Here is a 24,777-nt window from a genome sequence, read left to right as displayed (position 1 = left end):
TTCTAGGGAACTCTACCAAAATATTGGATAATTTACCACCATTCCTAGCCAAGTGCTACATGTTTGTGCTATAGAAGGATGGCAACAATTACACAAAAATGGACACAATATCCAAGGGCTTCACTGCCCAAAGTTGGGTTTTTAGGCTTCACCAAGGTCCAGATTAATTCTAAATGTCATCCATGTCTGCTTCTAATTTGACCCTCACAGGAAGCCTTCAGAACAATACAGCACGTCGGGTAAGTTGACACAGAGGGTATACCAGCTGGCAAACCTAAGCATTGTGGTAGCTAAGAGACTCACTTCTCATGGTATACAAATGAAGTGCCATTTCGTTTTTGCATGTTTGGTTTATATGGTCTAGTGCAGGACATTCTCATCATTGCTTGGCATACTGAAAAACAGCGCCAAGGACTGAGGGAGTCCACACTGAAGTAATGCCTGGTCCAGGAGACTAGTTGAACTCCATTAGGGTATCGCCAACAGTTGGTAGTAGCTCCTAGTTGTATGATAAAGCTTGTGAGATTCAGAGAAAATTAGTACCATGAGCGATTAGTAATGGCTGCAAGAAATTAGGGGCAGGAAGGGGTGTAAAGCAGATGAGTGGGACAGGAGAGCTGCATTCCAAGTAACAAATTTCATCAGTTCTAACCAGCCATCACCCTCCTCCCCCATTTTTACATCTTTGAAATTGAGATTCATCCTGTAATCTCACCAAGCCAGACTGTATCTTCCAAAAGTGGACACAGTATTTTAAGCCTCACATACTCTTCCAGAACCTAGCCCAGCCCCCATCAAGAAGTGGAATTTATGTCCCCTCCCCTTGAACTGGGGAGGGAGGGGGACTTTGTGACTCCCTCAACAGAGTGTGGCAAAAGTGATGCTAAGTGAGTGATGAAGCTAGGCCATTAAGAAATGATATTGCTTCTACCTGGCCTTCTCTTTTGGGATGCTCATCCTTGGAACCCAGCCACCACTGCTCTGAGGAAGCACATGCCATGTGGAGAGGCCCCTGGTTCTCAGGCCTGGCTGAGGTCCCAGCTGACAACTTGAATGCCACCTTGGAGACAGATCATCAGGCTGCCGGCTGATGCTGCACGGAGCACAGATGCTAAGTTTTGCAATGATTTGTGACCCAGCAACAGACAACTGAAACGGTCCTTTGGTAAGCCAGGCAGCAATCATGACAGTTGTCACCACCAGCACGTGTATACCAAAACTTGCAGAGTAAGTGTCAATTAACTGAAGACAATTGAGCAGCATGTTTCAAAGAAAGGCCGCGTCACCAACATTTTTTATGGTACAAAGGACAATACTGTAAGAAAAACATGGAAAGGCGATTTAGAAGGATCACACTCTGAATCAGGAGAATCTGAGGCATACCATATCAAATTTATTTTATATGTTTCCCTTTTTAAGGATGCACAAGGAAAAACATATATCTAAGTTTAAAAGAACATCCAATGAACATTAAAGAAATGCTGAGTCATAAAAAGTGTGTATGAGTTTCAGGGACAGTGTTTTCCATTCTCAGTGGTTGAAGATCATCTTACAATCGACATCTTAGATTTAATGAAATAGAAGTATTTATTGTTCTTGACTTAAACCTCTCTAATTACACCACCAAATACAAGTTTTCTAAGAGAGACTTTCACAATTTTTATTTTTCTTTGAAAATTGAAAAAAAAAAAAATCCCAGCAGGTACAGGCTTTAAGTTCAATTTAATTATTACTTCCATAATTATGTCCACAGCAAAAAACATCTTGGGGATTTTTTTAAAAGGTTACTTTCCTGAATTTAATATTCCAAACTAGTGACTTTCCAAGAACCCACGAAGTCACAGGACTCTTACATATTACAAATGTTTTAGGTGGCTGACTCCTGAGCTGAGGAGTGAGGGAGGGTAGCTTAATGAAAGTGAATGCCTCTGAGCTGAGCAAAAGATCTGGTGAGCATTAAAGAAACAAAGTGAATGAAGAGGTACTTAATTAAGCATTTATAAAGCAAAGATGTGACAATGTTGGCTTTATTACTACTATTATTATTACTACTGTTAAATTAACAGAATCAAAGCTTCCACAGACTTCAAAAACAAATTTATTCATAAAATATATGAAAAGATTTGACAAAAAATAAGACTAGAAAACCCCAATAATCTTATACATCTCAACATCACTTACCAGTCAATAACCAAAAGTCTTAATTTGACTATTTTTTAAGTAAAAAGAGGTCATTGTAAATATTCACTTGGTAAGTAATATTTCATTTTATGAGTTGTACAGCTGAAAACAGTTAAGTGTGACCATGCCATTTGGGTATTTTATAAAATAATATTCTTTATAGAAACTTACCGATACTGAAATCTCTCAAAGTTTATTTATGAAGGTTAATTCACAGTACTTTTAGAACTATTTTAAACCAGGTGTTATGGTAAAATATGTAACTCTGGGGATGAAGAGCAAATTTAAAATATGTTTAATTATAGACATGTAACAACTTCTTAGAAATGGAGGGGAGATAAGCAGAGCTGGAGATAGTGGTGTCCCATGCACTGCAGCAAACCAGTTCGAAGTCCGGTCACCGAAACATGCCACTCGGCATTTCACACCCAGAGAGAAGCTACTCTGGACGTATGCATCCGGGGCCTGTTTTCATCAGTCATATCCAGCTTTGTTCAATGAGGGTCAGAGGATCCCAGTGCACGTTCTAAATACTAGGAGTGTTCCTCCAGAAGGTTTCAAGTCCTAAGTCTTCGGATCAAATTTTATGGAGTTTTGTAACAATCAGTACTCTTACCATTTGATCAAATGAACTACAGATGCAGAGACCCCTTTTATCTGGACTCCAGTCCAAACTGGAAATGGGCTGGGTAGACAAGGTGACATTCTGCAGAAGGCTGACCGAGCCCGCAACTCCCATCTCTACTCCCTCAGAATCTTTCTTTGACCGCTGAATAGGGTATTCGCTGCAAATAAGACCAGAGTGGTAAGGAAAGAAATCTTAGCATTCTCCACACTGTGTTTATATACATATAGTCCAGTAACTCTATTTTTACTTCTCTGTTGATTACTGCAACTGATAAATAAAGAATCTTTCTAATGTTGTGTTTTATACAAATAAAGAGACAACAATAAAGAGAATGTATGTGTGTGTGTGTTTCAAATACACACACAAAAAGTTAGCACGTTGGGGTCCATTCATTCAAAAAACAGTTTCTGAATTAACTACATGAGATGTTCTAGGAACTCTCGTGTGCTCCGTAATATTTATAAATTAATTGCATTACTACCAAGGGAGACTGGCAAATGGAAATAAAGCTAAATATCATTTTACTTAAACCAAATCTCTTTTGCTGGTATAATACTCCGACAGCAAATCTCCAAACCAATTTGAAGATTAGACTAGATATCTGTTCTGGTAAGGATTAAAGTTCATGTTGAGATAAGCTTCAAATTTCTAATTACATACAAGACCCCACTTTATACAATCATCAAAAATTCTAGCTGCAGGGTGCCTGGGTGGCTCAGATGGTTAAGCGTCTGCCTTCGGCTCAGGTCATGATCCCAGGGTCCTGGGATCGAGTCCCACATCGGGCTCCCTGCTCAGCGGGAAGCCTGCTTCTCCCTCTCACACTCCCCTTGCTTGTGTTCCCTCTCTCGCTGTCTCTCTGTCAAATAAATAAAAAAAAATCTTAAAAAAAAAAAATTCTAGCTGCAAAAGTGTTTGCACATCACATGGAATACAACTCCATGTGTGGATTACAAAGAAAACTGAAAGCAGTTCTTCAAGGAAGCAGCCTAAGGAGTTTGGTAACCAGGCAGAATAGCGATGTGCTGCTGCATGGCTTAACTAAGGAGACAGGCGAGCCTAACGGGGAGTGCAGACTGGGCTGGAAGAATCAGGGAAGGATAATGGGCAAGACACTAGGAAAAGAGAAGTTACCAAATAGTCTGTCTACCGGGCATTCTCCCAGAATTCTTAGAACTTTTCCTCTGCTTTTTACTCACAGTCTTGATCTAATGCATTCCCTCTCGGTTTTTTGTCAGCTAGATGCCTAAATATCTTAACACTTTTCAAATGTAGCCCTGTTTATCAACCTCCCTGCTAGCTTCTAAAAGGAGCTAATAAATAGACACGTATTTTGCAAATGTGAAAGTCCCAGCCATGCTGAAGATGTTTTTCTTTTTACATCATTAATCAAACTTTATTTTTGAAATATCTTTCATTTGTGGGCTTGTGTTGTTAGACTTTTTTCCTTGAGTTATGAAGAAAGAAACACCATTCACTCTCAACTTTTATCGGGCCTTTTACATGAGCAGCTGGCCTCGTACGTGCCACCTTAGGGCACTTGGGATTCTGGGCACAGCTATGGCCGTAGCTCAGCCTGCCCACAGCACACAGAAAGCAAACTCAATGACCAGGCTTTTCTTGGACACCCATCAGGGGCCTCAGCGCTCTTCAGGTTCTTTCATAACAATGGTATCTGAACTTGGGCAAGTAAATTATCAGGATCTAAAATTAAGAATTCCAACCCTTTTCCTATTCTCTAGAGGTAGTGTTCTAATGACCAGATGGTAACATTTCACAAAAGCCTTGGGTCACATTTTTCATATCAAAAACAAAACAAAAAAACAAAAACAAACAACATTAATAAAAAACAAGCAAAAACCATGATCTTCATCTATGAAAAGAACTATTCCTAAGCTACCCTGATAAATGGAAGACACAACTACAATGACAAATATATTTAATGTGTCAAAAGAAGGTTAATATTTACTAAGTGTAAAATAAGTACATTAATTTTTTAAAAAGCTGACAAAAACAACACTTAGATAATACCATTTAATTTAAAATCGTAGCAAAATGAACTGAGTCAAAGGAGGAAGAAAGACAACAAAGTTCAATCCAATCCTACTTTCCACCCACCAGTAACTTAAAAAGGAGCAATGTTCATAGGCAGAGACTTACTACTTCCAGAGGTGAAGGCTGCCGGCGCCTCCAGCTGTCAGAAAGAGCTCTCGGTTCTGTGGCAGGTGTCGGACCTGCCACACAGTTGATTTATGAGCCTACAGAGGCGAGAGGCACATAACTAGTTTTTACATTTATATGATAAACAAAGACTGCCTTAGAAGAGAAACTCAGTAAAAAAAAATTTTTTACTACTATAATTTCAACTGTTATAGAAGTAATTAAAGTATTTCTGGCACATCTCTTTGTAAGGGCTACAGAGATTTATAGGAGTCCATCACAAATTAAGAAAAGCATCATTTTTCTTTATTGCTTTATGAAACAAAGTTCTACTGGATTAAAAAAATGTTATCAGATTAAAAGTCCATATAAGTTTATACTACCATATAAATTATGCAAATAGATTTTACACATTTAAGTATCTCTAGCTTACTCTGAGGGAGAAGAAAAACTCAAAATGCAAAAACATATACTTCATCCTAAGGGGAAAAAAGGATACTGAATTAAAAAAAAAAAAAAAACCAGACTATTTTTTACAGGAGTTTCAGGTTCCCAGAAAACTGAGTGGGAACTACAAAAAGTTCCCATATACAGAATGAATTTTAACTTAAAGCCTTATCTTTAATTTATACCATTTGACTTGCCTAATCTTCAAAATAAGGACTACAAGGGCTTATAGATGGTGTTTAAGGTCATAATAAGCCCGGGTCTTTATCAGTCACATTAAACTAAAAGACAAAAATGGCAACTGAGAGGTTAACAGCTTGTTAGCACCTCAACAACAGCTAGTAAATCAGTGTTAATGGTGTAATATTCATTGCAAGGAATTTGAGAGAGAGAGAGAGAGAGATGGAGAGAGGCGGGGACGGGGGGGGGAAGGAGGGAGGAGAGATGGAAGGAGGGAGGAAAGATTCTGCTTTGCAGAAACAGTGAGACCAACTAAATCTAAATCATTCTTAGACACTTCACATTTCAGTGAGTGATTAGTCTTGGCATTTGACTTAATAGTCTTGTAAAAGGATTACCATTAGCAGATTAAAACCCCCATATCTCAAAATACACCCTTTAAGTGTGTAAGAGTCCTCAAGTGAATAGGTTCAAGCTGTTAAAACCTATTTCAATTTGTTTCCTAGTTTAAACTTCTCTTTTGCTTCTGAAAGCTGATAAAAAAAAACACACACACACAAAAAGCAAGGGGGGATATGACCTCTTAAAATAACCTGGATGAGGGGCTCCTGGGTGGCTCAGTTGGTTAAGCATCTGCCTTCAGCTCGGGTCACGAGCCCAGGGTCCTGGGATAGAGACCCACATCAGGCTCTCTGTTCAGCGGGAGCCTGCTTCTCCCTCTCCCTCTGCCTGCCACTCTGCCTACTTGTGCTCCTCTCTGTCAGATAAATAATAAAATCTTAAAAAATATATACTGGATGAGAAATGTGTTATAATTGCATAAGGGAAAATTTAATAAAGGGCTTTAGGTTGTTGATAGATACTTAACTATATTCTGAAATAATGAAGGCAAACAATACTGCAATTTATAGCTACCTTAAGAATTTAGTTTATCAGGCAGTGACAGCAATTTATATGCAGTAATAATAATAATTAACAGTAACAACAAAGTAAAACAAAATAGGAAGGTTTGAGAAGTACTACTGAATCCACAATGGAGGGAGAGAGAACAAGAGAGTAAATTTTTCTTTCCTGAGCAACATATATTTTAATCTTATGGAAACTACAAATCTGTAACTGATCTTTTTTTTTTTTAAGATTTTATTTTTTTATTTGACAGAGAGAGAGAGTTAGTGAGAGCAGGAACACAAGCAGGGGGAGTGGGAGAGGGAGAAGCAGGCTTCCCGCCGAGCGGGGAGCCCGATTCAGGGCTTGATGCGGGGCTCGATGCGGGGCTTGATCCCAGGACCCTGGGACTATGACCTGAGCTGAAGGCAGACGCTTAACAACTGAGCCACCCAGATGCCCCTGTAACTGATCTTTACTTTCACATTCAAGGAAGTCAGAGTCACATTCCCAGCCCATCTCTGGCCAACAACAGGGTGTTTCAGTTTAATCTTATGCAGTACCCTTACTCCAGGCTTCATCATCTTGTTTTTTTTTTCTCTTTTTAACCAGTATTTTCCCTATGCTCTGCTTTCTTCATCTATTTTTGATGTTGTAATACTGTATGTTTCCTTCTAAGCCACCTCAAATACTTTTGGAACAAGGTAAAGTATGTATATATGTGTAAATGACTAATTTTTTTGAACCTACTATGTGCCCATGATTGAAGCTTTAAATAATTTCACTTAATATAGCAAACCAGAATATAAAATAAAGTGTGATGAAATGACATAAGATATATATGTTGATATGTTTTGAAAAGTATATAATTATATATTAACACAAATATATTTATTAGAAAACACTAGGCTAGGTTTTGTTGATCCAATTCTTAGCATTAGCTAGTTGTCTTGTGATTGTTCCTAAACTACAAAATAAGATTCCTAGCCAACTGAGGCCTTTATTATAATCAATAAATCTAAAAATGATAAACTTTGGAAGAGTACTCTCTGCACAGAAAAACTTGTCGTGTTCCCACAAGAACATACTAAAAATAGCTCCCTTCATATAAAGACCTGGAAGGAACCTTGGTGACGAATTCTATTTATTAGTCTAAAACAAGCTATGAACATTCCTCTTCATAGAAAGACATTTCCCTCATATTTACCTTTTCTGAAACAGAAGCAAAACCTTTCGTTGGATGCTGTGTTCTCATATCAAAAACATGAAACTTTCCTTCCAGTGATGTAGCTACCAACTTATTCATACTTATGTCTTTTCTGTCAAACTCCAAGCTACATACCTGAAATAGAAAATATTTATTATTGATGGCCTAATGATTACTATTCAGGAGGTTCTTTTAAACTAAGTAAAACAACTTTAAAATTATCAGCTCATGTGAAAGCAATTAATTAATCATTTTATGTTTTGAGAATTAATACATCAAATACTTTTAACTGAAAAAATTTCTTCTTGGTTCATAGGATCAACAAAACCATCTTGAGTTCCCCTGTCTGGCAGATTAATTTGGAAAGCCATATAATTTTTTACTGTTATTACATAATTATTTTATATAGTACAATCAAAGCTGATTTTAGAAAACAGGAAGGAACCACATTCTTCACTAAAGGTATACAACTCAGGACCCAAAAATCTGAAAGTACTTGGGGAGGCTATTACTATTTCAAGCTTTCTAATATTAGCAGAAAAAAAAGGCCTCTTACTAGCTCATTTTAATATCACACTGCATAGCCCACAGGGGTCCACAGATAGGCCACAGGGGCTGGTGACTCACCAGGGATTGTCATACCACATCTAAATATGTGTTCACTTTCTGAAGAGAGGATCCATGATTTTCATTAAGTTCCCAAAGGGCTGCACAGCCCCAAGAGTTAAAAACCATTGGCAGAAGGGCTGTACAAGATGAGTCATTAGAGGTGCTCTCCTTTTGAAGTAGTTCAGAGGTGGATAAAAACATGCTCAAACTATAAAGAACCCAAATGTACATTACCCCATTTTTTATGTTTGTCTCCCACCGCAATGACATATTTCTGAGATCAAACAGTTTGATATCTCCATTGTCATAGCCAGCACAAACAACACGTTCCTCTTGATTATAAGCATTTCCTGGAAATCAAGATACATTGCAGATCTTTTAAATGCTCATTTGAAGGCTGCTAAAATAATGTTATAAAACTACACATACAACTCGTACCAAATCACACCAAAAAAAAAAAAAAAAAAACCCACACTAGGCAGAATCTCGTTTTGCTAATCCTGACAGGACATCAAGATTATTAAATTGGTTATCTAATATTGTTTTTTAAAGAAAAAGTTCATTTGCTGAGATTCTCTACTGAAGGGGTAAGTGAAAGTGTTCACTGGAGTCTAAGTTCAAAGCAAATGTTCTTTCTCTACCATATCCACAGACTAACAAGTCAATTACAGTTCAAACATAGCAGGTTTGGTAGAATAAATACAGCTATGCTTCAGTTGCTTTCTTTGGCAGTAACTACATTTGAATATGAATAGAAACTACTTTAAAACTCATCATTTTGCAAAATGTTGTCTGGTGTTATCTCATCTTTGCAAGGAAATTTGAAATAAGTTGTAACACACCATGATATATTTTTAGTTGTATGAATGATCGCACCTGCAGTAAGTTTATAATCTATAGTTCGCCTCATCCTCCTTGGATCCGAGGATGTTTTCTGGAGTACCTCTGGCACTCATCTCTCCCGATTACACAGCACTAATCTGATCTTCTTAAAGCTCCGGTCACATCTCATCCTCACAAAAACCTCCAAAGGTTTGGACAGCCTCCACACTATCTAAACACTTCTGACCTCTTTAAGGCTACCCCTACCACTATTTGCTTCAACATACCTTCTTAGGCACATTTCAGGCTACTCCTTATACTTGACATTTCCTCCCAATTTCAGTGGTTCAAATCCTATATATACTTGGTCTGAGGTCAAAATATTCTTCCTCCATAGCCATTTCTCCCTCAAGATTCCTTCTATATTCATCCACACCTCTTATGACCTTTTATCACTCCTACCCTGTACTATAATTAATATAGATATCATGCCCTCTTTACTAAACTATAAGCTTCTTGAGGCGAGACTAGGAATCTCTCTCACCTTTGCATGTCCACAGTATTCTGGACATACCTGACATTCATAGAAGAGTCAAATCAATGGATTGGTTTTCAAACTCAATGTCCCAAATTTAAAACTGAACTTATGTCCCTTAGATCAAAGATGAAAGGCATTAATGGACCCACAGGTAATTACTTTTTAATTATTATATCAAATTTTAGATGATGATTCTAAATACAAATCCTGAAATTTCTCCCCAAACTGTACGTGTGCTTAGTTTATATATTATTGCTCATAACATACAAACTCAGTAATTCCCATACAAGAACTTGTTTTTTTAAATTGGAAACCTAAAACTTTCCTCTGATTAAATAATAGTGCAATTTTCAAATAACATATGAAAGTTAAACAGTTCACATGTACTGTTAAATCACACTTTTAATGTCTGTTTTCTACACAGGATTATACTAAGAAAAAGAAGAAAGAACATACAAGTTTCAAACTAAGTATGACCCATATCCTTTAGTAGCAAAAATTATTTTAATTATGGCTTTCAGTAAGAGATACTAGGGCATACATCAGTTAGTCCTATAAGGTCAATATTCATTTTAAGTATAGTAACAGAAGAACAAAGTTATCAAATTATAACAAATAATTCTGTAATGGCATAACTATGTTCTAGAAAATAAACATCCTCTGTGTAGCACATAATGTAAGATTTGTGCGGTCACATTTGAGCATTTGAAACTCTGCTTAGCTCCATTAATGGCATTTGGCTCTAAACTAGGTCAACATTATCTAGTTAAACAGAAGTATGTAATAGTAGCAAATATTTTTGAGCACTTAATAATTTAAGCACAATTCTAAGCACTTTACATGTATTAATTCATTGAATCCTCATAATGCTATTAGGTAAATTCTATTATTAGTTCCACTTTATAAATGAAGAAACTAAGGAACAGAGAAGCTTGGTAAATTGCCCACTTCACTCAGCCAAGAAATAACAAAGGGAGGATTCAAACCTAGGCCCTGGAGGCTGACATTAACCACCATCTCTATTGGCCTCAATAAACTATAATAATCCACAAAACGGTGTAATGAGACTATCGGGAATTTCTTAAAGCACTGTGCTTTTTACCATCTGATACCTCAAATGCAAGGTTCTTCAATAATTTACCAAATGCCACAGTCCAACAGTCTCTCTTGTTTTCTCCTTGTACAGGTTCCATATTAGCAACAGGATCGTCTTTTTGTCTTGGGTCCCACACCTTCACAGTTCCTGTTGTGCATACAAGCGAGTTGGCAAAATTCAATAGTGATTGATGACATTTATTTTCTGCATTCTCTTCCTATGACTTCCTGTGTATATGGCCATATTATAGATAACATAACACTTGAAAAAAAATTCATATATTTCTGACTTCTACTTGGGCAAGTTGTATTTAATATCAGAGATATAACCCATATGTTACTGTCGGACTTGATTTCCAACTTAATAGATACACAGAAAAGCCAACAACTGTTCTGAAGTTATCAACAAGGTATGACTGACAAGGGAAACACAAATGTTACTAATTCAGATCATGTCTTTCTTTGAGCCTAAACCTAATGTACTATTTATTTAGAATAATATCAGTGTCATTTTAATTTTTTTCCATACTACCCATATAATCATTGCCATTTTTCTTCTACAGATGAACAAATTCTAATTTTTACATTTATGATTTCTTATATGGGGTTTTAGAATACTATCTCACATACAATTAAGTTTAATTTCCCTGTGGCAATAGAGATGAGGGAAATATTAAATAAAATTAACACATATTTCTTCTCAATGCTTCTCCTTTTAATGCAAATTGCAGGACTACTAACTAAACTCATCACTGCCTATGAGAAATACAAATGCATTTAATAAAATGGCTAAAAGGCAAGTACTTAAGAGAGAACAGGAAAAGGGCAAAAAATCCTTAAAAGAGATAATAAACTCACGAAAAGGGGAGATATCCCACTAGATTATCTCCAAGGATAAAATAAAGTCAGTCATTAAAAAGGCCACTTTAAGGAGAAAAGAAATTCTCACAAATGTGAACCCTCTAGAGGGTTCATACAAATTGATAAGATTCATATGAAATTTGCAATAGTTAAATGAGCAAAGAACATAAACAGACAATTCACAAAGCAAAACTAACTGATAAACAAATACAGAAAGAAGTTAAGACAAATTGGAATGGACTACTATTTTTATCTATAAATTTAGAGGAAAAAAGGAAAATCAATGCTGGTAGGGTAGACTGGAAATCCACCTCATCTACTGTAGCTCAGAATGTACATGGGTACTTTGGAAAGTCTGACAATAAATTTTAAAAATCACAAAATATGCTTATTCTAAAAAGTTATATACATGATGATACTCATTCCTTCATTATTTTAAAGTCACTCTCCCAAAACAATAAACAAAAGCTTAAAGCAAACTGAATGCTTAACAAAGACATGGTTAAGGACACCTGTGATACATCCATAGCATATAATATTACATAGTCATTAGAATGGTAATGATGGAAACAGCAACATTTGCATATGACAAAACACAAAATAAAAAAAGACAAAAATCATATCCACACTGACAACTATACAAAATTGTATATAAGACTGGAAAGGAAAACAAAGCTAAGGGTTATGCTACTGTGGTAGATTGAATGCTATTTTTCCTCCCATTTTTCATAATGCTTTAATGATTAAAAGGAATAACTGATTTCTAAAACACAGACACTTGAATAACTGTTAGAGAAATATATCTCACTTTTCTTTTACAACAATTTCCTCATGGTCTTGAGCAGCCATTAAAAACTAGCCAAAAAAAGAAGATAGCAGGAGAGGAAGAATGAAGGGGGGAAATCGGAGGGGGAGACGAACCATGAGAGACGATGGACTCTGAGAAACAAACTGAGGGTTCTAGAGGGGAGGGGGGCGGGGGGATGGGTTAGCCTGGTGATGGGTATTAAAGAGGGCACGTTCTGGGTGGAGCACTGGGTGTTATACGCAAACAATGAATCATGGAACACTACATCAAAAACTAATGATGTATGGTGATTAACATAACATAAAAAAAAAAAAAAAGTAGCCAAACCCACTAAGGTACCAAATTTTTTATGTACCCATCATGAAGCAACAAATTCTGACTCCTTTTACGGTCATGCAGAACATCTTTGAACACCAATAGACCTGTCCCTTGTTAGTCACCACAGGGTAGAAAAGTAGTGTTGGTGCCCTTGGATCTTTCTACAATGCTCAGTGGAAGGATCACAGAACTTCAATGTTCAACCAGCTATCAACACGACAATTTTCACAAGTACTAATTCTGCTTTTTAAAAAAAGAAGGTGAGGGGTGCCTGGGTGGCAGAGTCAATTAAGCATCTGAGTCTTGATTTCGGCTCAGGTCATGATCTCAGAGTCATGAGACTGAACCCTGTGTTGGGCTCTGCACTGGGCATGGAGCCTGCTTAAGATTCTCCCTCTCTTGGGATGCCTGGGTGGCTCAGTCAGTTAAATGTCTGCCTTCGGCTCAGGTCATGATCCCAGGGTCCTGGGATTGAGTCCCATAGCGGGCTTCTTGCTCAGCAGGGAGCCTGCTTCTCCCTCTGCCTGCTGCTCCCCCTGCTTGTGCTCTCTCTCTCTCTCTCTCTGACAAATAAATAAATCTTAAAAAAAAAAAAGATTCTCCCTCTCTTTCCCTCTGTCCCTCCCCCGCCAAAATGTGAAAAGCTGCCACCCACCTTATATTGTCAGCTGCCTCAAAAACCTGTAAAGAAATTTTAAATCTTTCAAAGTTCATAAGAAACTATGGTTGTTAGTAGTTGAACTAGCTCAAAGCTAAAATAGTAAGTGTTATGTCTCTATCTCAAAACACCCAAAAGTCTGAGGCAATTGAGGGATATGCAATTAAACTTGCCTATTAAAAAAGTACAGTTAGATTTAGGGAGTCGTGGCTGATGAAGAAGATTTCCATAACAGAAGATATATTGTTGCACAAAGATATATCTAAAGAAAAAAATTTTCTGAAATACATAGAATACTTTAACTTACCATCTCGGCTGCCAGTCACAATTTCCGGTGCACCTTCCCCAATTCCCAGTCCACCTACACCATCTATGGTATTTATAATTTCTTTATGGCCCTTTACGGAATATACTGGGATCTCTGGAGATTCCAAATTCCTAGGCAAAAGAACACAGCTTCCTACTTACTCCATGGTCCCAAACATTTAGTTCACTACTGAAATTTAAGAATGCATACCATATTTAGATTTTTGTTTAAAAATAAGGGTTTTGCTATGAAGGTAATTTATACATTTACTTCCAATATTTTCTCTCCACTTTAGCTTCTTTCGAGCCCTCAATAAGAACTGTCATCATTCAACTTGGAACTCTATGTCCTGAGCCCACTTAGTAATTCTCAGAGATAATCTAGGACCTCTGCACATGACTTACCAGGCAAGCTTAATAATAAATGCAGATTCCTGGGCTCCTCCCGACATGTAATGGATACTCCAAATCTGCTGACCCTTTGGTTCCCTGAAATCTAATAATCACTACTTTAAACACAGAGTAAATTCAAAGTAATTCAGAATGTTTTTCCAAAATAGGCCTTGGTAGTCTGATCTTGAGATCTTTTGGAAGGATAAAATATGAGTAGTGTTTACTTTGTATACATTTCTTCCTTTACAATGTATTATTTTCTCACTAAATTCCATACTAGTTTCCTCTCGTTACATATTTTTCAGTGTATCATCATGCTGGTCACAACAAAGGTAAGTTTGTCTAAATCTAGGTTAGTTAAGAGAAAGGAATGCAGGAAAGTACCCGCTACTATGAGTGTCTGAGTCTACCCAAGATGGCAGGGGGATGAATGGCTCAAATAGGTTATGTTAATATACCCCTTATCCTGCCTCCCTTTTTTCTAATAGAGCTTCTAAACCACATTTCTCTTTAACAGGTCAGTTTTTGATAACCTGAACTTTAAAAAAAAAAATTAATGTAGCTATTCATGAAATGTAATCCCAACTTATTACTAGGCCAAGATTTATTAGTAAAATCTAAACAGGGCTGAGATTCTATTTAAAAGAACTTTTTTACTGCTTTTACAGACTTTAAAACACTGCTTTTTGTAACATGAAACTGTAAGACTTAACAATGATAGTCAGTGATACCTGTAACTATACTAGGAAACTCCATTAGAAAGACAGTCAACAGTTGTATTTTTTGCATTCTTATACTGAAATATGTTATTTTTAAAAATAACAATCAGACTGGTCTCTCCCGATTTCTTTTAAAGTATATGACATAGCATGTAAGAACTGATGTACTCTAATAGATGCGAACTTAAGTATTAAGCAGTTAAAGCAAAGGGAAGTTAAAATAGCTTCATTCTGTTTTATATTGTGATTCTAAGATAAATATGTCAGAGTAATTCAATTACAAAGCAGCAGATTCTAAGTGAGAATCAAGAAAGGTCACCTTAGAAAACATGAGACAGAGAAGATAGTTTCTTTCTAGAACATTACTATATATACTTTAAATAGTTAAAATAAGAGATATTCTTGAAAAGTAATTAAGGAGAAATATCAGTCCCTGCAATTTAATTTAAATACGAGGAAATAACTCTAGGTAGAACATGAAAATTACAAACATTTGGCATAATTATGGTTTTGTTCATTAATAACAGGTTTATATTGATTTGCTCAACAGATGTGTTCCTAAAAAGTTGTGCTTAGATGTTAGTTCAAGTATTAAAAAAAATTTTTTAATGAATTGAGTTTTACATTAAAAAATTAAAACAAATAAAAATTCAGTGTATCATTCTGTAATGCCAGTTGTCTTGATATGTTAACAATATTGAACTTTTCTGTGTTACACATGTGTGGGGAAGAGCCGTTTATGTACACTTATAAAATATTAAATGCTAGCACCAAACAGCAGGTATGGAAATAAATATTGGTAACATTATTCAAAATATCTAAAGAAAAACAGTATTTTTAAAGGGATTTTGAATATGAAATCTAGAAATGTGTATTAAAAGACAATTCTTGCATTTTTATAAATAGTTAAAATTGAACAAGAAACATTTTAAAATTAGAATTCTCCCTTTCAGAGAAAGAGCAACACGACTATCAAAGAAATGGCCTACCTCATGTCTTAATATTGATTAAATAATCTTACCATATATGAAGGTTTCCAGCAAAATCTCCAGTAGCTAAATATCTCTGCTGTAAAGATGCTGCACCAAATGTTCCACATTTAATGGGTTTGGCCTTTTCAATCTTGACAGAAGGGAGGGAGAGAGGATACATTATTTATATAAGCAGCTATTTATAATTCATGATATTTATGGCTCTATTATGGGACTTAAATAAGACACATAAATAAAAAGCAATTAAAACATTTTCTGATCAAAATTATCATGCATTTCCTCTAGTCACTTTCCTATAGTTTAAAAGTATGTAACTGTCAAAGAGAATGAGTTTTAATTTTGCCTTTCCTCTCCTCTCACTAATGAGACATTCAAATGCTGACAAGTATACCATCTCCATTGGTTTGCAAATATGAAAATTTCAGCATTTAATGTGCTATTCTTAAGATCCTCAGTAGAAATGAGAACATAATGAAGATATTATTCTTTCCAGATGGCTACAGGAACAAAAATGTTTATGTGTCTCTTATAGTTTTCTCTGCAGAACCCTATAAACTGAGAATGTTTATGTCACTATTCTCTCTGGGACCTTATCAATGCAGAGAGATTTGTATACATGTGAGTACCAAAGGCACTGCTATTGGTATGGATTAGCCAATATTTTGACGTTTAAAAAGCAACTGCTCCCCGTATTGCATATGATCACATTAATAAAACAACCACACACCGATGTACTATTTAAGTAATGTGGCTTATGGAAACTATGTATAGATCATATCACCAAAAGGGTCCTTAGAAATGGTATCATATAATAACCCTCCTGCCACAGGCAAAGAGCTTCAAGCATACAGCTTTACATATTTGCCCAGCTCAGGCATTTAGCATTTTTTTTTAATGAGTTCCTACTAAATGCAAATCAACGAACTAGGCAGAATAGGATACAAACATGAAGGAGACTGGCCATGCCCTCAAGGAGTTTACAATCAAAATATCAGTTCCTCTCTGACTCCTCCCACATATGCCCATGCATTATGCTACTCTCATCTACTCCCACACCTCTGTGGGGCCTCCACCAATCTCTTTTTACTTCCTGATGCTTCCCGTTTCTCTGCTGCCCCCGCCCACCCTGACCCCACCTGCCCAGGCTACTGAAGTCCCTCCTGGAGTCGGCTACTGCCTTAAACCCTGGGAACTCTGGGCAACATGGAACCAGATGAGGCTGCTACCTGAAGCCTGCTGACACCATACTCTGGCCCTATATCCTCCCATTTACTGTTGGCCTCAACAGGGCAAAACTATTCCTCTTTTTTTTATTATTTATCTGACAGAGATAGCGAGAGCAGGAACACAAGCAGGGGGAGTGAGAGAGGGAGAAGCAGGCCCCCCCGCCAATCAGGGAGCCCGAAGCGGAACTGGATCCCAGGACCCCGGGATCATGACCAGAGCGGAAGGCAGACGCCCAACGACTGAGCCACCCAGGCGCCCGAAACTATTCCTCTTATTTAATCTCTTATAAACTGCAAATTTTGTGTGTACAAAAGTAATACGTGTTCCCTATAAAAATTCAAACAAAAAACTGAACATCGAAAAGTGAGTTTCCCTTTGATGCTCCCCAGTAGTAATCCCCATCCTTCTAGACCTTTTCCTACACATTTACAAGCATACATAGGTTTGCTTTAATATAAGGAAGACCATAATATATTTTCGTTTTTTTTTTTTTTTGACATAACAATATTCTGGATATACTTTTTTCTCTTTTTTCTCTCCACAGAGCTCTCCAGTTTCTAGGAGATTTCTTCTTATAACCTCTCAGTTCCTGAGCCAATCTTCATCCCTCCTACTGGTTCATATAATTTAAAAAATAATTTCCCTGACACTTCCAATGTTTGACTGGGCACTTCCATATAGAGTATACATAGCAATTTTCAAAGAAAAAGAAAATAAAATTCACTTAACACAAATGGTAATAAACTTTTCTTTCATGACTCAAAAGATATTATATTGTACAGGGCTTTGGAAACTCCCAGCCTGTTGAGCTTTCTCAGTGTTTGGGATCTGGAAAAATTAGCAGTTACTATGTAATCAGGTCTATAGGAAAGCATTCACAGCCTCCTTGGAATTGCCCAGTAATCAAAAGCAGTCATCGATAATAACATGGTCATAAAAGACCACATTGATGAGAAGCACAAAATCACGGAATCATTATTTTTCTTTGTAATGCATATTGTGGTCCAAGATGGTTCAGTTATTCAGAAAACTGATATTCATTATTTCAGGTATTTTTCCAACTTTATAAAAGAGTTATAACACAGCAACACCAAGAATCAAAATTTTGTCAATTTAACGAAATAGTTTCCAACAACAGATCACTTATGTGCTCCCCACCCTCCACTTCCCCCAAATAAAAGTAACTGAAATAATGTATCAATAGTGGTATAGCCCTTAATCACTATTAGGGCACAGTTTCTATGGTTAAAGTAATTCAGAGTTCTAACTTAATGAAATAGACACCAATTCGTTCCTCCATTGGTCTCACACTGGGCCTGGGTGCGCCAAGCAAGAAGTCACCAGTCATAGCTCCCACAGTCGGAGGCACAGAGTGAAGATGGGCCTCTTGAGTAAACAGCAGGATGGACAGGAAATGGTTCCAAGGACTCAGGGGATTAACTGTGGGGAGGTTGCATCATGTATTGATTTAACTTGCCAGGAAAATTCTTGTCAGAGGCCTGGGAAAAACGGTCTCCCATTTTCTCCTCTTCTACCACCTAAAACACTTTGCTTCCCACAATTCCACTATACCCTGGGTCTCTGATGGGGTATCTCTTCTTCCTAAGCCACAGAAGAGTTTTACCGTAAAAGCTAACCTCTACTTTTCAGTCCCTATAGTACACACATAGTTCTTTGAAGATTTTACTGCTGGTAATAAAAACTTTGGAAGCAAAAACTTTCCCCCCATGTGATTTCTTTATCTAACTTTCACCTTTTAACCCTTTGGAGCAGAGAATCTCAAACTATGCTCCTGGAACACACTGATATTCAGGTACCAACATAAATTTACACACACACACAAACACACACACAAAGCTTAAAACAGCTAATGGATATGTTTTTCTCAAACTTAAGTGTTTTTTTGGATATTTTTTTAGCTTGCCTGTTAGAAAATATTAACAAATGTACACCAGTAAGAAAATCTGGAAATGAAGATTTAAAAATTTATGTATGGTTACTTCATGTAATATAAAGACCATGGTATGATAATATAGGCAGATTTTTCTACTGGAAAACCACTTCTTTGTGAAGAATTGGAACTGACTATTCCAATGTTTTATGGAGTTCCAAAAACAGCACCACAATGTTCAGACATTCTGGCACCTGAACACATCTGAGAATCCCTACTTTAAAAGGAAAGAAACCAAACTGAGAACCACTTTTTACAACAGAACCTATACTAGGTATTTCCACATTTGTCATTGCACAATTCTGAAAGTCAGTCTTTATTGAAATATAATGGAATGAAATAAAATGCATCTACATTTAGAGGCACAGACTCGCAGGAGTGGCACCAACGCCCATGGTAGACAAAATGTACAAAGCTCTTTGGAATCTTGCCTTGATTCTCTGAACTTACTTCCTGCTTCTCTCCTCTCTACTACACTCCAGCCACATCTGCAGCTTTCTTTTTTGCTCTTCAGACACAACAGTCATTTCTACCTCAGGACATTTGCATTTACTATTACCACTGCCTGAACTGCTCTTCCCTCAGATCATCATGTCTTCCTTCTCCTAATTTAAATGTTTAAATGTCAGCTCCTTTAAGAGGCTTTTCCTGCTCCTCCAATCTGAAGTGGAACCCCCAAATCTCTATCACTCACCCTGTTGAACCTTCTTTATTGCACTTACCAATAAAATTATTTTATTTATTCAATTCTCTACTGCCATCCTTTCCAGAATGAGTATCATGAGAATGGGGCCTTGTCCCATCTGTTAAACACCTTGTAGGTGCTCAACATTTGTTAAATCAAAGTATAAGTGAGTATCTTAATTATTAACCTCTCATTCCTAGTGCTGGGGAGAAAGAAACCATTGCTGGAGTCCATATTCTCATTTCTCCCACGTTTTCACATGACACACCATATAGTTTCTGGTGTCATTTATATGCAATGATTAAAACAGCATCCATATATTGAACACATAGATCAGACGTGTTCTAGATGTTCTTCCAGACTAGGACACAACTGCAAGCAAAGTATTTGGCACACTCCTTTCCAGATGAGGAAACAGGTTCAGAGGACTGGGCTTGCTCAAGGTCCCTAGAGCGAGGGAGACTCCAAGCTCTTTATACTAAACTAGGCTGCCCCCAGACCTACATGTAAATCAATTAAATCAAGTTTAGTATGTAGACCCCATTCTATAAACCTGAGAGTCATTAGAAGTACCAAAGAAATGTTCCAACCTTGAAATGGACTGGTGAGGAAAATGGTATAGTCATGAACTGAACCTACTTTCAGATTTGTGTCCTTTGCTTTTTACTTTCATTCATATCTTTCCAAGATGTTAATATACGGTATTTATGCTTCCCTGTTTTTTCTCCTTATACCAAAAAAAAAAAAAGAGAGAGAGATTTATAGGTAGTAGTAGTCTGCTGTGCCAAGAGTCAAATTCAACTCAAAATACAAAAACATTAAAAAAATAACTCAAATATAGGGGCATCTCCGTGGCTCAGTCGGTTAAGCGGCTGCCTTCGGCTCAGGTCATGATCCCAGGGTCCTGGGATCGAGCCCCGCATCGGGCTCCCTGCTCAGTGCGAAGTCTGCTTCTCCCTCTCCCTCTGCTGCTCCCCCTCCTCGTACTCTCTTGCTCGCACTCTCTGTCTCTCAAATAAAATCTTAAAAAAAAAAAACTCAAATGTATAAACATCTTATCATCTGCATGATAGTGAGGATTGCAGTTTGCTGAGAAGGGCTGAGCTCTGCTGGCAAATGGACTTATAGAAACAGGGGTGTTTTCTCTAAGATATTCATGGAAATCATAATAGCTTTAAGAAGGGGCACCGAGTGAAGCCAATTTTTTAGAGTTAATAAAAAGGCTCCCTCCCTCCTTTGGCTAAATATTTTACCTTTGAAAAGAAAGATTTAAAAAATCCAGGGGTTACTTAAATTTTTCTTGCTAGGAAAAAAAAAACTGGCTAAAAAGATTTTACAAAATGTGTTCCACAAAGAAAATTGGTATATATTAATAACTTTTGCTGTATTACACATCATAGATGGTCATTTTTGATCTAGTTGTTGGTTCTCTTTGCTACAATAAGTGAACATGATTAAGGAAGCCAATGATGGATAATTCCCATGAGAACTATTCTTGTTCTATCTGTGGGTGGGTCTAGTACAGCTTGTCAGTATTTCCTCCTCCACATCCTGGCACTACTTTAATTAACATTAAAAGGGTTAGTCAACCAAATGGTAACAAGCAGTGAACTCAGTGACACAGGAGCTAAAAAAGCAGAACTTTATTAGCTTATTATTAATTTTTACAGTATAAACGTCCACAACTATGATTCCATTTTTCAGGGCCACCCCTAGTCCTTTGTGCCAATTAGAGAAAAGCTGCTCTTTATAGAATGAGGAAGTCTCACACTTATAAAGTTTGATGAGAAAGAAATAGACTTCAGCTTTCCTTTGAACTCTGCACCCTGCGTGTGATGGAACAAACTACTCAACTGTATATGAAGGCCCTCACTCCCTATCTGTCCTTGGTAACAAGAGAAGGCAGCCATCAATGAAGACCCATTTGCAACCTTCACACATTTTTACCTTGGAATGCATGGGCTTTGGAACACATGACTTGAGGTGGTTCCACAATGAAGAATCAAGGATTTCAATAATTCATCTAGCCCAATGGTAGTCAACACTGGTGCTTGTTAGAATCACCTAGTTGAAGTTTTATTTAAAAATACTGATACCCAAGCCTCACTCTAGTGTAGATGCAAGAGTCCCACTGCATCAGAATTCCTTAAGGTGGGACCAACGCATGAATATTTTAAAACACACATACACACAACAACAGCAACAGCAGCAGCAGCAGCAGCAGCAGCAGCAGCAGCAGCAACAGAACATACTCAGCTGATCCCGATGCACACACAGTAAGGGTGGCGCATCACTGAGCCTGTATCACACCCATAGCCTTTTCCATCGCACCATCTCAGCCACACTCGATCTAAGTTCTTAAAAGTGTTTTTGCATTAGTTTAACCCTCTCTTTAGACAGGAGGCTCTTTAGAAGAAGGGACTCATCTTTCAAGAATCTTTGGTCCTTCTTTCACATAGTATCTTGAAATAGGAGGTTGCCAATAGAGACAAAGGGCACTATTTCACTTTGTGGAACAAGTGTATTCCTGAAATGTACACAAATTATATTTTATTTTTAAAAAGTCCCAAGGGGTAAATGCTCTCTGGTGAAATTTGATGGTATTTGGTATTTGTTCCTAATACTTTACCTATAAGTTTCTGTCTGCTATTCCAATGTCTCCCATTTGTTCAAACCCTGAGGCCAGCTGATTAATGATCAATAAATCAATATTTAAATTTCCCAAGTTACATCCTTTTACAGATATACATTCACTCATTCTTTTAACAAGTAATTTATTGAGTGGCTGAACCTTACAAACCACACTAATGATAGACACTGTCCTTACTCTCCAGGAGCTTACAATCTCATTAGAGATAAATGGGACACAATTATGTATTTCTGGAGCAAATAATAATTACCAGTGGAATGCAGTGTAAAGAAGTTTGTGTGGGGATCAGGACAGGATTTCCTAAATCAAATAATCTGAACTAGACCCTAAAATAGCAACAGGTGCCTGTGGGCTAACTGGTGAGCAACAGAAGGCAAGGTGGAAAAGAATAAGCCAAGTTTAGGAACTCTGAGTACCTGGCTGGAAAAGACAAACTGAACAAGAAAACTGGCACTCACAGAAATTTAAAGTGAGATGGGATCTTATATACCTTCCCATCCAAGCTTGCCTGTCCAAACTGTATTCATCCTTTACCTACCAGTTTAATGCCTATCTCGTCCAAGCAGACTCTCGCCATAGTTTTTAATCCCTGGAGCCTTCCCTGTAGTCTATTACAACCCTAAATACTTGATTATGGCTGATCACCCAAAATCAACGCATTTTAAAAACAAGTGTAAGAATGTTAGTTAACATCATTATTCTCTAGGGCACCTGGGTGGCTCAGTCCATTAAGCGTCTGCCTTCGGCTCGAGCCCCGCATCAGGCTCCCTGCTCAGCTGAGAGCCTGCTTCTCCCTCTCCCTCTGCTGCTCCCCCTGCTTGTGCTCTCTCTCTTTCTCTCCCTGTCAAATAAATAAAATCTTTTTAAAAAATCATTATTCTCTAAGTCATTCCCTAATGATCGTCACAAAACTTGTGAACTTGATCTTGGCACACAAGTTTAAAAAGGGGTAGATCTTTTAAATGACCTACAAACCTTGCAAAGTCCCCCTTCCCAAGATTCCACTGACGCTGTTTCCTCTGGAAACCTCCTCCTCTACTCCTACTTTAGCCTAGTTAGCTTCTACTCATCCCAAATCTGTTTTTACTCTCACAGAACCGTGAGAGTATATTAGGGAATTCATCTCGGTTTGTATTTATGCATCGTCGGTTGATTATTTAACGGATTCTCTCTCCCACTAGAAAATAAACCCTATGAGACCGGAGACATTGTAATTCACATGCCTGGGAATACCAAGCAATCAACTCAATAACTTATTGAAAGAATAAATGGTTAAGGGGCGCCTGGGTGGCTCAGTCCGTTAAGCGTCTGCCTTTGGCTCAGGTGGTGATCCCAGGGTCCTGGGATGGAGCCCCGCAACCGGCTCCCTGCTCCGCTGAGAGCCTGCTTCTCCCTCTGCCTCTACCTCTCTGTTCTCATGAAAAAATAAAGAAAATATTAAAAAATAATAATGGTTAGGTTGTCTCCTCCAATTACAGTGCAGGCATCCCGGTGCCTGCCTTGTCTCTGCTTGTATGAAAGAGCATTTTACTAACAAAGGCCTAATTAAAGCGACTCTCCACAAACAATTGCCCACTGTCTAGAAGAACCTCGAATTTAGACGAAGTCTTAATGTCACTTCCCAGAGCCCTCACGCTGGAACGCAAGGGTGGCTGCAGGAAGGGGCCAGCAGGGAACAGATGAACTGGCGGGCAGAGAATTCAGGACTCGAAGCACAGCGTTTTACGTCGGAAGTATTCCTCAATCTGCGATCACCTTCGCTGGTTCCGCGCAGCTCGAGCTGTGCTTTTGGGGGGACGCTGGACGAAGGCTGGGGCAAAAACAAATGCAAACTCCCCCCACCCCCGAATCCTCACTCGCCCCCTCACCAACGGCAGATCCTGGAACTGGACAGTCTCGCCCGGCACCCACCTCCCGAAGCAGCTTTAGGTCCCCGTGCTGGATCTCGTACATTTGAATGACGCCGGTGCCCCGTGCGAAGTTGCCCATGGTCACAAATTTGGCGCTGCAGGGCACCCACTTACAGTCAAATACCGTGTAGTTGAGGCCCTTTTGGATATGGGCGATGATCTGAGGCTTCTCGAAGGCCGACATGGTCCAGCCGATCTCCCCTCCACCAACCAGCACACCCAAAGCCTGACAAAACACTAACCGAGAAACCAAACTCCAAACATTAACGACAGTTTCCCCCTCCCACTTGCCGTAGTCGTCCCCCGTCGCCCTGGCGAGTGGGATTTAGTTGTCTCAGATAATGCCCGATGCGCTACTGAAGTCACGCCCGATTTTTTTCACGGACAGCCCAAACTTGCTTATCGTCTTTACCTACTGCCTTTCGTACATACACATATTGGAGATGGCAATTGTTTCGGCTGTGAGTGGCGAAGCCAGAGGGGCACCATAGAATCAGGCATATTTTAGGATGTCCTCCCCTACCTCCCCAGCAAACGCACGAAACCC

The 24,777-nt window shown here is 38.0% G+C and overlaps 1 protein-coding gene across 1 annotated transcript; it reads right to left on the bottom strand.

Moving 5' to 3' along the window:
- Nucleotides 1-1,429: 1,429 nt before the first annotated feature.
- Nucleotides 1,430-24,502, bottom strand: DNAAF10 (dynein axonemal assembly factor 10). Its single transcript, XM_028116347.2, has 8 exons — nucleotides 24,232-24,502; nucleotides 15,837-15,937; nucleotides 13,705-13,835; nucleotides 10,799-10,900; nucleotides 8,532-8,647; nucleotides 7,689-7,823; nucleotides 4,970-5,067; nucleotides 1,430-2,966 (listed from the first exon to the last, which is right to left on the bottom strand). Exons 1-8 carry the CDS (start codon nucleotides 24,412-24,414, stop codon nucleotides 2,759-2,761), a joined length of 1,074 nt encoding a protein of 357 aa, XP_027972148.1. The 5' UTR covers nucleotides 24,415-24,502; the 3' UTR covers nucleotides 1,430-2,758.
- Nucleotides 24,503-24,777: the final 275 nt, after the last annotated feature.

This window comes from Eumetopias jubatus, unplaced genomic scaffold (genome assembly GCF_037043125.1).
Source record: "Eumetopias jubatus isolate StellerSeaLion01/CBP00866 unplaced genomic scaffold, mEumJub1_p1.0 scaffold_9, whole genome shotgun sequence".
Classification (NCBI taxonomy): Eukaryota; Metazoa; Chordata; class Mammalia; order Carnivora; family Otariidae; genus Eumetopias; species Eumetopias jubatus.
The sequence above is the reverse complement of the archived record's forward strand: the minus strand, read 5'-3'. Positions and strand labels throughout refer to the sequence as shown.

What these genes read in the sequence shown, in the direction of transcription:
- DNAAF10 (XM_028116347.2), bottom strand. Translation starts at nt 24,414, where the DNA reads ATGTCGGCCTTCGAGAAGCCTCAGATCATCGCCCATATCCAAAAGGGC. An exon ending in CTGTTGGACTGTGGCATTTG is followed by an intron (nt 8,648 to 10,798) that starts GTAAATTATTGA and finishes CTTGATTTCCAG; the next exon opens with GAAATGCTTATAATCAAGAG. An exon ending in AGCCTTCACCTCTGGAAGTA is followed by an intron (nt 2,967 to 4,969) that starts GTAAGTCTCTGC and finishes TCTTATTTGCAG; the next exon opens with CGAATACCCTATTCAGCGGT.